This window comes from Macaca nemestrina, chromosome 13, assembly GCF_043159975.1.
Source record: "Macaca nemestrina isolate mMacNem1 chromosome 13, mMacNem.hap1, whole genome shotgun sequence".
Lineage (NCBI taxonomy): Eukaryota > Metazoa > Chordata > Mammalia > Primates > Cercopithecidae > Macaca > Macaca nemestrina.
Genome location: NC_092137.1, coordinates 85221200 through 85236702, shown reverse-complemented (window position 1 = coordinate 85236702; position 15503 = coordinate 85221200). Strand labels below are relative to the sequence as shown.

At 38.4% G+C, this 15503-nt stretch overlaps 1 protein-coding gene across 10 annotated transcripts in view; it reads right to left on the bottom strand.

The window, feature by feature from the left end:
* Window positions 1-15503, bottom strand: part of LOC105465361 (dynein axonemal heavy chain 6) — a 383399-nt gene that overhangs the window by 173245 nt on the left and 194651 nt on the right. For all 10 annotated transcript variants that reach the window (XM_011713768.2, XM_011713766.3, XM_011713767.3 and 7 more), the window contains exons 32-33: window positions 14883-15031; window positions 13396-13503 (exon numbers count right to left, since the gene is read on the bottom strand). In XM_011713768.2, the coding sequence (XP_011712070.2) occupies window positions 13396-13503; window positions 14883-15031 (257 nt within the window). The remainder of the gene's footprint in view (window positions 1-13395; window positions 13504-14882; window positions 15032-15503) is intronic.

Below are 15503 nucleotides of genomic sequence, written 5' to 3'. Positions count from 1 at the left end.
AATATCTCACTTAAAAATTTAAAATTATTTAAAAATTATATTTAAAATTATATTTATAGTTCAAATTTTCCTAAAATCATTTACATATGCTCATAACTGTATGTGGCTATTCAGAAAAATAAGATGAATATAGAATTAAAATTAGTTTTATGCAAGAAGGGAGGAAGGAAAAATGTGACTGTTTCTATAGGAAACAGTTGATATGAGATGTTTCTATGGGAAAAAAGAAGCTAAATCTTTACTTCACATTATATACACAAATACATCTGTGATACAGTTAAAACCTTACATAAAGTGACCAAAGTACTAGAAGAAAGTACAAGAGCTAGATTTTGCAACATTGTGGTAAGGCGGTCTTTCTAAGAAAGGCAGGATATCTATAATTGTAAAAAGAAGTTGACAGAGTGAAAAAAGAAAAACAAACAGACAAAAATCAAACTTCTGTGAGATAAAAGGCTTTATATACAAACCTAAAGCATGAATGAGAGACTTAGAAAAATATTTCCAATGTTTATATCAGATAAAGGTTATGTGTTTCTATAAATCAGTAAGTAAGAGTACAATAGGAACATGCTCCAAGAATAATAATTATAAATAAATAATGAACATAGGAAATGATACCCAATGACTCTAATAGTTACAGAAATGAATATTAAAATAGGCTACTACATTTGGCCTCTCTTTAAAACACTTATGGGGAAATAGGCACCTTCATAAAACCACTTATGTAAATGTAAAAGGGTAACTCATCTTTGGAGGACAATTTGATTGAATCTATTTAAATAAAAAATGTGGAAACCCTATGACCTAGGAAACTTACTTCCAGGAATCTCCCTTGTAGAAATATCATACCTGTGCAAAGATACATGTATAGGAATGTTCATTATTAGCATAGAAAACAATTAGGAAAAAATCTAAATGTCCATATATAAGACCTTTCACATTAAAATAGTTCTATAGGTTTATTATGTCTCAAAGTACCATCTTACATAATAGCAGTCTAGCAGCAGTACAAAAAAATAGACTCATGCATATATACTAACATGAAAAAGATGCTTAAGATATGTAACTAATTGAGAAAGCAACAGCTGTAAAAATAGAAATGTATTAAAGGTAATACATGAAAATGTCAACCAACTTATTTCTCTGGAAAGATGGAACAGACTTACTTTTCCCTATTCCTTCCATTAAGTACAACTAAAATCCCTGTACATTAAGTAAAATAAATGAAAGAAGACTCTGAAAGGTAGAGAGAAGGCAGATTGGCTAGGTACTTAAGATGCAAGCAGTAACAGTGTCGAGTCTCTTGTGTCTTTTTGTCTTTTACATCCTGGCAATCCAGAAATGCCAATGGGCACAGATTTTTAAAAAAAAGCCCTAGGAAAAGCTTACCGCCTTTATCCAAAGGACCAGGAAAGGGGCAGCCCAGCAAGACAGAAAACTTTTAGGCAATAACTGCTCTACTCTAACCAAACACCACTGAAAACTCCTGAGGTATTTATTCCTACCCACACCAGCAGATACTGAGTACGGAGCCCAGACTTCCACTCTAGCTAGGGTGTAACAAGTCTCCTGAAATTCCTCTCCTCATTCCCCCATGGTGTCAGAGAAGGCCATATAGGGATGTACTTTCATCCTCACTGGGAAGTAATGATACTCCCTTTGGTATTAGTGGAGACCATATGGGAAGCCTGGACTTCCAGCCCTCCCCAGGAATAATGAAGCACCCCTTCCTCTCTCTGATGGGTGGCATCAGAGGAGGCTCAGTGGAGAGTTAGGACTTTTACCACTGTCCAGGGGTAATACAGCTGTCTTCCCTGTGGCATCAGTGGAGGTTACGTGGGGAGCAGTAATGAGGTATTTCTACTCTTCTATCCAGGACAATATCACTGGAGGACTGCCAGGGAGCTGGAACTCCCACCCCTACACAGCAGAAATGACTGCTCCCACCAGACACCGATAAAACTTGAATTCTATCCCCACCTGGCAGTAACAAAGTTGCATTTCTAATTTCTCTTGCTGGTGTGGCATCAGGAAAAGCCAGCTAAAACAAGTTTAGATAAGATCTAGAGTCTCATAACATAATATCTCAGATAAGTAGGTTTCAATAAAAATCATTCATCATATCAAAAGCCAGAAAGATCTCAAACTGAACTAAGAGAGACAATCAATAGATGCTAACACTGAGATAAGAGAGATGTTAAAACTGTCTGACAAATGTATTTTATTTCTTAAGGGATACGGTCTCACTATACTGCCCAGGCTGGCCTTGAACTCCTGGGCTCCAACAATCTTCCTGCCTCAGCCTTCTGACTAGCCAGGACTATAGGTGCATGTGACTACACACAGGTGAGATCATTATCTTAAAACAGACATCATGAAAATGTTTTAAGAACCCATTATGAACACATTAGAAACAAAAGAATATAAGGACATCTCAGCCAAAAAAAAAGAAAGAAAAAAGAATATACAAAGAACCTGTGAGAAATTTTAGAACTGTTCCCCTTCCCGAGTCCAAGTGATCTCATTGTTCAGTTCCCACCTATGAGTGAGAACATGCGGTGTTTGGTTTTCTGTTCTTGCGATAGTTTGCTGAGAATGATGGTTTCCAGCTGCATCCAGGTCCCTACAAAGGACACAAACTCATCCTTTTTTATGGCTGCATAGTATTCCATGGTGTATATGTGCCACATTTTCTTAATCCAGTCTGTCACTGATGGACATTTGGGTTGATTCCAAGTCTTTGCTATTGTGAATAGTGCCGCAATAAACATACGTATGCATGTGTCTTTATAGCAGCATGATTTATAATCCTTTGGGTATATACCCAGTAATGGGATGGCTGGGTCATATGGGGCCTATCATGGGTAGGGGGGAGGGAGGAAGGATTGCATTGGGAGTTATACCTGATGTAAATGACGAGTTGATGGGTGCTGACGAGTTGATGGGTGCAGCACGCCAACATAGCACAATTATACATAGGTAACAAACCTGCACGTTATGCACTAGAACTTAAGGTATAATAATAATAAAAAAGAAAAAAAAGAAATTTCAGAACTGAAAAAATATAATAAAAAATCAACAGATGGGTTCAAGAGCAAAATGGAAGGGATAGAGGAAAGAACTGGTAAACTGCAAGACAGAATAATAGAAGTTACCCAATCTGAACAAGACAGAGAAAATTGTCTGAAAAAAAAAATGAGCAGCCCTTGGAGACCTATGGAAATATAACAAAAGATCTAACATTTGTGTCATTGGAGTCTCAAACGATGGGGAAAGATGAAAGAGCTGAAGAAGTATTCAGAGAAATAATGACTGAAAATGTCACACATTTGCCAAAAAGCACGAACCTACAGATTTAAGACGTTGATCAAATCTCAAACAGGATAAACCCGAAGAAATCCATATGAAGAAACAACATAGTCAAACTTCTAAACACGGAAGACAATGAAAACAATCTTAGCAGCAGCCAGAAGAAAAAAAAGAAATGACACCTTACCAACAGGGAAAAATCCCCACACAGAATAACAGCAAAATTCTCATCTGAGACCATGGAGGCTGACAGGAAGTGGTACATCTTTTTAAAAAAATGTTTTATTTTCAGTTCTGGGGGGTACATGTGCAGGATGTGCAGGTTTGTTACATAGGTAAATGTGTGCCATGGTGGTTTGCTGCAACTATCAATCCATCATTTTTCAGCTCCTACTTATAAGTGAGAACATGCCGTGTTTGGTTTTCTGTTCCTACATTAGTTTGCTGAGTTTATGGTGTCCAGCTTCATCCATGTCCCTGTAAAGGACATGATCTCATTCCTTTTAATGGCTGCATAGAATTTCATGGTGTACATGGGAAGTATATGGTACAACAGCTTTCAAGTACTGAAACAACTGTCACTCCAGAATCTTATACCCAGGGAAAATATCCCTCTAGAATGAAGGGAAATAAAGACATTCTCAGATAAAGGAAAAGGAAATGAATTTGTAGCCAGCAGATCTACCACGAAGAATGGCTAAAGGGAATTTCCCTAAGCAAAAAGAAATGATGAAAAGAAGCAAACTTGGAGCATCAGAAAGGAAGAAAGAACACGATAAATAAAAATATGAGCTCCTATTATGAACATGGTATTACCATTCATTGCGAAAAGTAATTGTATATTTATATATAAGCATCCTTCAGAGATGCTGTGGGTTCAGTTTCAGAGCACTACAATAAAGTGAATATAGCAATAAAGCAACTCATTTTTTGGTTTCTCAGTGCATATAAAATTTATTGCTATGCTATACTGTAGTCATTTAAGCATGCAATAGCATTATGTCTAAAAAATGTACATACCTTTATTTAAAAATGCTTTATTGCTAAAAAAGGCTAATGACCATCTGAGCTGTTGGCAAGTCATAATCTTTTTGCTGGCAGAGGGTCTTACCTCAATGTTGATAGCTGCTGACTGAGCAGGATGGTAGTTGCTGAAGGCTGGAGTGACTGTGGCAGTTTCTTAAAATAAGACAATAATGTTTGCCATGTTCACTGACTCTTTTGTGAAAGATATCTATGTGCTTGTGATGCTGTTTGATAGCATTTTACTCACAGCAAAACTTCTTTCAAAGTTGAAGTCAGTTCTCTCAAACCCTTCCACTGCTTTATCAACTATATTTATGTAATAGTCTGAGTCTTTTGTTGTCATTTCAACAACATTTACAGCATCTTCACCAGGAATAGATCCCATCTCAGGAAACTACTTTCTTTGCTAATCCATAAGAAGCAACACCTCATCCATTCACATTTGATCATGAGATTGCAGCAATTCAGTCACATCTTCAGGCTCCACTTCTAATTCTAGTTCTCTTGCTGTTTCCACCACATCTGTAGTTACTTCCTTCACTGAGGTCTTAAACCCCTCAAAATCATCCATGAGGGTTGGAATCAACTGTTTCCAAACTCCTGTTAATGTTGACATTCTGTCTTACCATGAATCATGAATGTTCTTAATGACATCTAGAATGATGAATCCTTTTCAGAAGGTTTTAAAATTAACTTTGCCTGGATCCATTAGAGAAATCACTATCTATGGCAGACAGAGCATGACAAAATATGTTTCTTAAATAATAAGACTTGAAAGTTGAAAGTACTCCTTGATCCATGGGCTACAGAATGGATGTTGTGTTAGCAGACATGAAAACAACATTCATCTCCTTGTACATCTCCCTCAGAGGCCTTGAGTGACCAGGTGCATTGCCAATGAGCAGCAATATTTGAAAAGGAGTCTTTTTTTCTGAGCAGTAACTCTCAATGGTGATTTAGCCCTTTTCTCATTTAGAACAAAAAAGGGCAGCTCACTGCCAGTGCTCATTTAATTTTACATAAACATGCTCTGTGAGGCTGAAAGAAATCTGACTGCTTTTCAGTGTGAAAATAAAATGTAAAAACTGTTCTTGGAGTTATTTCTCAACAGAACTAACATTAGAATCATCCAAATCATCAGAGTCATCTATTTTGGAAAAATCAGATTCATCAAATGAATCTTGGGCCAACGACTATTAAAAAACAATGTTAACATCATGCACAGGAATGTTATGCTTTCTAGGATTTGACATTTTCAGTGATCAAGAATTACTATGTTTTGTAAGTGGAAATACCACTACTAAAAACAGAATGCTATAGAATGATGCCTTTTGTTTCCAAAGTCAGTATACTACAGCAATGTGAAAATAATAATAAAAGTGAGATAATTCCTGACAAAGTTATCTCGGGTTAAATTCTGCAGCCACAAGTACAAATTCTGCGCTGCCAATGAGTACTCTCAGGGCAAACGGGAAAAGGGTTAAAATATTCAGTAAACCATTCTCTAAACAGACATGCTGTCATCCAGGCCCTGTTGTTTCATTTTTAGAGCACAGGCAGAGTAGATTTCGTGTAATTCTTAAGGGCCCTAGGTTTTTGGAGTGGTAAATGAGCATCGGCTTTAACTTAAAACCACCAGTTGCTTTAGCCTCTAACTAGAGTAAGCCTGGCCTTTAAAGCTTTGAAGCCAGGCGTTGGTTTCTCCTTTTTCACTATGAAAGTCCTATATGGCATCATCTTCTAATAGAAGGCTGTTTTATCTACATTAAAAATCTGTTGTTTAGTGTAGCCACCTTCATCAGTGTTCTTAGCTCTGGATAACTTACTGCAGCCTCTACATCAGCGTTTGCTAGTTTACCTTGTACCTTATATGTTATGGAAATAACTTCTTTGCTTCAACTTCATGAAGGAAACTTCATGAAGCTAGCTAGAAAAATAAGTTTGAAGCTAGCTACTTCACCAGGAGTAGATCCCATCGCAGGAAACTACTTTTGGTTGGGTACGGTGGCTCACACCTGTAATCCCAGCACTTTGGTAGGCTGAGGCGGGCTAATCACTTGAGGCCAGGAGTTCAAGACCAGCCTGGCCAACAGGGTGAAACTCTTCCTCTACCAAAAATACAAAATTAGCCAGGGGTGGTGGCGTGCACCTGTTAGTCCCAGCTACTTGGGAGGTTGAGGCAGGAGAATTGCTTGAACCTGGGAGGCAGAGGTTGCAGTGAGCCAAAATTGTGTCACTGCACTCCAGCCTGGGTGACAGAGTGAGACTGTCTCAAAGCAAAGAAACAAACAAACAAAAAATGACTTTCTTTGCTAATCTATAAGAAGCATCTCATCCATGCAGGTTTTATTATGAGATTGCAGCAATTCAGTCACATGTCTGCTAGCTTTGAACTTTTCTTCTGCAGCTTCCTCACCACTTTTTCCCCCTTTATAGAACTGAAGAGAGTTAGGGCCTTGATCTGGATTAGGCTTTGGCTTAATGGAATGTTGTGGCTGGTTTAATCTTTTATCCAGACCACTAAAACTTTCTCCTTATCAGTAATAAGGTTACTTTATGTTTCTTATCAGTCATGTATTCACTGGAGTAGCACTTTAATTTCTTTCAATATCTTTTCCTTTGCATTCACAATTAGGCTATTTGGCACAAGAGGCCTAGCTTTCAGCCTATCTTGGCTTTAGACATGTCTTCCTCACTAAGCTTAATTGTTTCTAGCTTTTGATTTAAGGTGAGAGGTGTGTGACTCTTCCTTTCATCTGAACACTAGTGACCATTGTAGGGTCATTAGTTGGCCTAATTTCAATATTATTGTGTCTCAGAGAAGAGGGAGGCCCAAGGAGAAGGAGAGAGATGGCAGAACGGCTGTCTGTGGAGCAGTCAGAGCACACATTTATCAGTTAAGTTTGCTGTCATGTATGGGTGCAGTTTGTGGTGCTCCCAGAACAACCGCAATAGTAACATCAAAGATCACTGATCACAGATCACCATAACAGATATAATAATAAAAAAAGTTTGAAATATTGTGAAAATTACTAAAATTACCACATATACACATGGTAAATACAAACTGTTGGAAAAATTGTGCTGATAAACTTGCTTGATGAAGGGTTACTACAAACCTTCAATTTATAAAATACATGACATCTGCGAAGTGCAATAAAATGAAGTGAAATAAAATGAGGTATGCCTGTAGATACCTCTGCCCTCAACACTGGAGACACAGACAGTCACATACACAGGATCACAACAAACTAGCATAGGAGCCAGTGCCAGGGTAGGAAAATGTCAGCTGTAATTGATAAATTGCTTTACGCTAGATGTGGAGATGTCTGAGAGTTAAAAACTCCAGGGGCATCCAGTCATGGGGTGGAGGGGCACATCTTTTGTGAATTTTACCTCTAGGAGCTCAACCAGGTTCTTGGAGTAAATATCTGAGAGAAATCCCATCATGTGAAAATTTTTGCAATCTATGCATCTGGCAGAGGTCTAATATCCAGCATCTATAAGGAACTTAAACAAATTTATAAGAAAAAACAAACAGCCCCATTAAAAAGTGGGCAAAGTACATGAACAAGCACTTCTCAAAAGACGACACACATGCAGCCAACAAACATGAAAAAAACCTCAACATTACTGATCAATAGAGAAATGCAAATCAAAACCACAATGTGATACCATCTCATGCCAGTTAGAATGGCTATTATTATTATTATTATTAATATTTTTTGAGATGGAGTTTCACTTTTGTTGTCCAGGCTGGAGTGCAGTGGCACAATCTTGGCTTACTGCAACCTCCACCTCCTGGGTTCAAGTGATTCTCCTGCCTCAGCCTCCCAAGTAGCTGGGATTACAGGCATGTGCCACCATGCCCAGCTAATTTTATATTTTTAGTAGAGACAGGGTGTCACCATATTGGTCAGGCTGGTCTCAAACTCTTGACCTCAGATGATCCACCTGCCTTGTCCTCCCAAAGTTGTTGGGATTACCGGTGTGAGCCACCACACCCAGCCTAGAATGGCTATTACTAAAAAATCGAAAAACAACAGATGTTGGTGAGGTTGTGGAGAAAAAAGAATGCTTTTACACTGTTAGTGGGAGTGTAAATTAGTTCAACCACTGTGGAAAGCAGTTTAGTGATTCCCCAAAGAGCTAAAAACAGAACTACCATTTGACCCAGCAATCCCATTACTGGGTATATACTTAAAAAAATATAAGTCATTCTGTTATAAAGACACATACATGTGTATGTTCATTGCAGCATTATTATAAATAGCAAAGACATGTAACCAACTTAAAAACCCATCAATGAGAGACTGGATAAAGAAAATGTGGTACATATGCACCTTGGAATACTATGCAGCCATAAAGAGGAATGAGATTATATCCTTTGCAGGAACATGGATGGAGCTGGAGGCCATTATCCTTAGCAAACCAATGCAGGAACAGAACACCAAATACTGTATGCTCTCACTTATAAGTAGGAGCTAAATGATGAGAACACATGGACACATGGTGGGGAACAACACACACCAGAGCCTGTCAGAGGGTGGGGAGTGGGAGGAGGGAGAGGGTCAGGAAAAATAGCTAATGGATGCTAGGCTGAATGCCTGGCTGAATGCTGGGTGAATGCCTGTGCAGCAAACCACCATGGCACATGTTTACCTATGGAACACACCTGCACATCCTGCACATGTACCCTGGACCTTAAAATAAAAGTTGGAAAGGAAAAAAAAAAATCACATTTGGAAAAAAAAAAAAAAAAAAAGAAATCTCTTCATGCTTCTGGCAGGGGAGGGGAAAAGAAACCATTATGAAATAGGCTGGAGCACCCTGCTTTTCCTAATAAGAAGCCAGGATAATTAATCAGAGCCTAACCTGCTAGAGTTTTGTCAGGGCCTAACAGACCTGGGGGAAGGGAAACATCAGCTCCAGCTGGCTCTAGCCTTTCACTGGGAGAAGGGAATTACCCAACTCTAGGCCACTGTAGTCACCCTGTACCACCTAACAGGGGGAGAAAAAAAGTGAGAAACACTTATGAAGCTTACAGTTGGCATAGGCTCATTAAAAGACTGAGTCCTAATCCTAGGACAATAGAACACTTTCCCTCCTGCTGCACCTTACTCTACATTACTTATAGCCAACTTACTTTTGGCCCAGTTCTTTTTATTTTCTAAACCTACATCATGTTCAGCCATCAAGAAAATATTATGAGGTATAATAAAAGGCAACCCCTCCCCACCATTTGAAAAGACAGAGCAAGCAGTAGAACCAGACATGGGAGGGATGCTGAAATTATTGGACAGGGATTTAGAACAGTGATGATGAATACGTGAAAGGCTCTAATGGATAAAATAGACAGCATGCAGAAACAGCTGGGCAATGTAAGCAGAGATATGGAAAACCAAAGAAAGAAGCAAAAAGAAATGCATTATCAAAACCAGCACACTATAATAGAGATGAAGAATGCCTTTGATAGGCTTATTAGTAGATTGGACACAGCTGAGGAAAGTACCTCAATAGAAACCTCTGAAACTGAAAAGTAAAGAGAATAAAGACTGGAAAAGCAACATAATACCCAAGAACCATGGTACAACTACAAAAGGAGTACCACGTGTGCAATAGGAATACCAGAGGGTAAGAGAGGGAGAAAAGAACAGAAGAAATATTTGAAAGAATAATAACAGAATTTCCCCAAATTAATGTCACCCACCAAACCTTAGATCCAGGAAACTCAGAAAACACTAAGCAGGATAAATACCTAAAAATTATACCGAGGCAGGTCATTTTAAAACCACAGAAAATTAAAGAAAAAATATAGAAAGAAGCCAGAAAAAACAAAAACAAAAACAAAAAAATAACACTTTACCTATAGATGAGCAAAGATAAGAATTTCATTTGACTTTTCCTCAGAAACTATGCAAGCAAGAAGAGAGTGGAGTGAAACATGAGGAAAACCCCACCAACCTAGAATTCTGTACCCTGTGAAATTATCCTTCAAAAGTGAAGGAGAAATAAAGACTTTCTTTTTTTTTTAATTTATTTTTTATTATTATTATACTTTAAGTTCTAGGGTACATGCGCATAACGTGCAGGTTTGTTAAATATGTATACTTGTGCCATGTTGCTGTGCTGCACCCATCAACTCGTCAGCACCCATCAACTCGTCATTTACATCAGGTATAACTCCCAATGCAATCCCTCCCCCCTCCCCCCTCCCCATGATAGGCCCCGGTGTGTGATGTCCCCCTTCCCGAGTCCAAGTGATCTCATTGTTCAGTTCCCACCTATGAGTGAGAACATGCGGTGTTTGGTTTTCTGTTCTTGTGATAGTTTGCTAAGAATGATGGTTTCCAGCTGCATCCATGTCCCTACAAAGGACACAAACTCATCCTTTTTGATGGCTGCATAGTATTCCATGGTGTATATGTGCCACATTTTCTTAATCCAGTCTGTCACTGATGGACATTTGGGTTGATTCCAAGTCTTTGCTATTGTGAATAGTGCCGCAATAAACATACGTGTGCATGTGTCTTTATAGCAGCATGATTTATAATCCTTTGGGTATATACCCAGTAATGGGATGGCTGGGTCATATGGTACATCTAGTTCTAGATCCTTGAGGAATCGCCATACTGTTTTCCATAATGGTTGAACTAGTTTACAATCCCACCAACAGTGTAAAAGTGTTCCTATTTCTCCACATCCTCTCCAGCACCTGTTGTTTCCTGACTTTTTAATGATCGCCATTCTAACTGGTGTGAGATGGTATCTCATTGTGGTTTTGATTTGCATTTCTCTGATGGCCAGTGATGATGAGCACTTTTTCATGTGTCTGTTGGCTGTATGAATGTCTTCTTTTGAGAAATGTCTGTTCATATCCTTTGCCCACTTTTTGATGGGGTTGTTTGTTTTTTTCTTGTAAATTTGTTTGAGTTCTTTGTAGGTTCTGGATATTAGCCCTTTGTCAGATGAGTAGATTGCAAAAATTTTCTCCCATTCTGTAGGTTGTCTGTTCACTCTGATGGTAGTTTCTTTTGCTGTGCAGAAGTTTTTAGTTTAATTAGATCCCATTTGTCAATTTTGGCTTGCAGATGACATGATTGTATATTTAGAAAATCCCATTGTCTCAGCCCAAAATCTCCTTAAGCTGATAAGCAACTTCAGCAAAGTCTCAGGATACAAAATTAATGTGCAAAAATCACAAGCATTCTTATACACCAGTAACAGACAAACAGAGAGCCAAATCATGAATGAACTTCCATTCACAATTGCTTCAAAGAGAATAAAATACCTAGGAATCTAACTGACAAGGGATGTAAAGGACCTCTTCAAGGAGAACTATAAACCACTGCTCAGTGAAATAAAAGAGGACACAAACAAATGGAAGAACATACCATGCTCATGGATAGGAAGAAACAATATCGTGAAAATGGCCATACTGCCCAAGGTTATTTATAGATTCAATGCCATCCCCATCAGGCTACCAATGAGTTTCTTCACAGACTTGGAAAAAACTGCTTTAAAGTTCATATGGAACCAAGAAAGAGCCCGCATCTCCAAGACAATCCTAAGTCAAAAGAACAAAGCTGGAGGCATCACACTACCTGACTTCAAACTATACTACAAGGCTACAGTAACCAAAACAGCATGGTACTGGTACCAAAACAGAGATATAGACCAATGGAACAGAACAGAGTCCTCAGAAATAATACCACACATCTACAGCCATCTGATCTTTGACAAACCTGAGAGAAACAAGAAATGGGGAAAGGATTCCCTATTTAATAAATGGTGCTGGGAAAAATTGGCTAGCCATAAGCAGAAAGCTGAAACTGGATCCTTTCCTTACTCCTTATACAAAAATTAATTCAAGATGGATTAGAGACTTAAATGTTAGACCTAATACCATAAAAACCCTAGAGGAAAACCTAGGTAGTACCATTCAGGACATGGGCATGGGCAAAGACTTCATGTCTAAAACACCAAAAGCAACGAAATAAAGACTTTCTCAGACAAATAAATATTGAGAAAATTTGTTGCCAGTAGCCCTGCCTTGCAAGAAATATTAAAAGAAGTTCTTTAGAGAGACGAAAAATAACATAGGTCAGAAACTCTGATCTACCTAAAGGAAGAGCATGGAAGATGGAATAATTGAAGGTAAAAAAGAAAATTTTTATTTTTCTTTGTCTTAATTGATCTAACAGATAACAGTTTGTTCTAAATAGCTATAGCAACAATGTATTTGATTATGTATGCCTATGTATATATTATATATGTGCTTATGTATGTTCATATATAAGTAAAATGAATGACAGCAATGACACAAGGGATGGAAGGGAGGAATTAGGATAGAAGGGAGAAATAGAATTGTTATTATAAGGTACTAACACTTCCCCTGAAATGGTATTGTGTTAATTGAAAGTGGGCTTAGATTATTTGTAAATGTATATTGCAAAATCTAGGGCAACCACTGAAAAAAGTCAAAATTAAAAAAAAGGAAAAAAAGAAAAAGAAATGGTGTAAATGTGGTATTAAGAAGTCTGGAGAGGGATAGCAGAATACATAAATAAAAGAGTTAGAAAATGATTGTCTTTGGGAAGTTGGAGTTCGTGAAAGACTGGGGACTGTTGCTTTCCATGTGACTAATTTATGAAACTATTTTCTTTTTAAAACTATATACATGTATAACTTGGAGAAATGTAAAACTAAACAACAAAAAACAAAATAGATAAAAGCAATTGTATTTATGTTAAATCCCAAGTCTGAGTTTTTTTGAGTCAGAAACTTCCCTTAGGTCAGGAACTTATGGCCAAATGCTAATTTGTATAGCACATAGTCTGGTGAATAATATTTTGATAAAAAAACACAAATGATTGAAATTATGCCCAAACTTTAGTATCTTTATTTTAAACGAGTATTTCTTAAACTGCAAAATAAGTTTCTCCAGAAAAGATGGGAAAGTTTTCAGTTTGTTAGAGAAAGAAATAATTGAAGAAAAGACTACCATTTGCCACTACGTGATAGCCACGCTTTACTTGGTAACGTCTAGAAACTTACCTGAACAGAAGAGCATCATCTGTTAGAAATTTTGGCAAATTGGAGTCTCGTAAAGCTCTTATCAACACCACATCTTCATTTAGGTTTGGGTTTTCTCTTTTTAAAGATCTAAATTTAAAGGAATATTTTGGAATATTTAAAGGCATATCACAAGAACATAAGGTTGAATGTGATTTTCTAAACCTGTAGGGAGGGCAGAGACCTTCCCCTGAGGATTCCTGCTAGAAGGAGAGGATCATTTTCCCTTGTGTGCTCAGCGTTCATCTCCATCAGAGCACACTGACAAGTCCTGCAATGGCTACACAGCCTTGAAGAGAATGACAAGGACATCTTCTCAACATCCTCCCCAATCCCAATGTTATTCAACCTGAATTTATAGTTCCTTGAATACATCATGATGATTCCTATGTCTGTGATTTTCTTTTCAGTCTGCCCAGAATATCTTGCCTTGTTCTTTGCCTGCTCTTATTTTTCCCCTCAAAACCCAGCCCAGTGGCTCCCTTTGCTAGAAAGCTCCTGTCCTCTATCCTCCTTCTCAGCGAACCTTGGGTGGGTGCAGCCCTGTTGCTGCCCTCCCTGCATCGCAGCTACATGACTGCACATTGGTCTGTCTCTGTGACTCACTGGACTGTAGTTGTGCTCCTTCAGTGCAAGTGTATCTCAACTTCTTAGTATTCCTAGTCCTTAAATGGCCATCCTGTAAAGAGGGGACATACTATATCTGAGAGGTTAAAAGATAGAACAGAGGGTAGAAAAGTGCAGGGAGATTCGTGCAGAGCCCAGTGATGCAGGAGCCAGGCAGAGGGTTCCTGGATGTGCAGAACCTGAGCCAATGAGTCATGGCCTGAAAGGAAGGACTAGAGATAAAATAGGTCTCCTCAGAGGCTCTGGACAAGTTGGGGATTCCAGATATAGTAGTTTCAAGAAATTATAAAGAGAAAAGTTGGGGCCTGAGAAGAGGAAAGACTCTTTCTTTACTAGATACTAGAAAAAAGTTTAGGCTTGGGCTATATTATAAAGACAGAGATGAAATCTAAGACATAAGCTGAACTGAATTGGAATGATGAAGTTTCTTTAAACTCCTAAGGCTTTCTCAGGCAACATGTATGACTGGCTTTGTTGCATATGCATAACAGACTGTGTGTCTTTTAACTCTAGTCATACCATCTTAAGGTAGTAAAGGCTTTTGTAAACAAAAACCCAGTGTTTGAATTTGAGTTCAGGGGAAGTTAATGTTCTCCAAAGCCTAGTTGGAGATCAGTTTCCATCGAGGACAACCATGTTAGGACTCACAGTGAAGAACTGTCATGGGATGAGGAGAGACAGCCTGTGTCACTTTGTCATAGGAGCGTCAAGGTAAGAATGATGACAACAGCAGCAGCCAACATTTACTAATCACTGACTGTCTGAGAGCCTTTCCTGAGTTACCCATTCAGTGCATTTGATCACATGGTTTGGGATTTCACTCAACTACTTTGGTTTCTTACCCAGCCATGACCAAGACAGACTTCACAGCTCTCATGCCAAAGTCGTAGTGATCCTGCTGAGACAGCTGCTCACTGCAAAGCTTATACATCTGAGTCATTTTTCTCGCTAATATTTTACTGGATTCAAATCCTTCAGAATATAGAATTACCTAGAATAGAAAAAATAACGCAATGCTTATTACATTGTATTGATAACAATGTATTAGCATGATACCAACATAGTAAAAATTGACTCTAAGCATTATACCTTCCCAAGTTGTTATGTCCTTTAATAAAGAAACATAAAAATTGAAGGGAAAAAGGCTTTCTGTGCCACAGGAAACTGGAAGGCAGAATATTGTATGGGGATACCTAGGCACTGATTCTGTTTTCCATCTGTAGATGAAGATGTAGCTTTGGGAACATTTGGTTCAAGGAACAGAAGAGCCCAGCTTTTGAAAATGTTCCCATCGTGAAAGTTGGATGGTGTCATTAGGCCTGAGCACAAAAGCAACAACTGAGCTTCTCTGATCCGACAGGAACACCACCCTAGTGGAAGGTGATTGCTACTAGCTCTCTTAGTTTCCTGAGGAGTCAAGGGAAGCCATGCAAAGATTGTCAGCCTCTCCTCTGCCTTTCTTC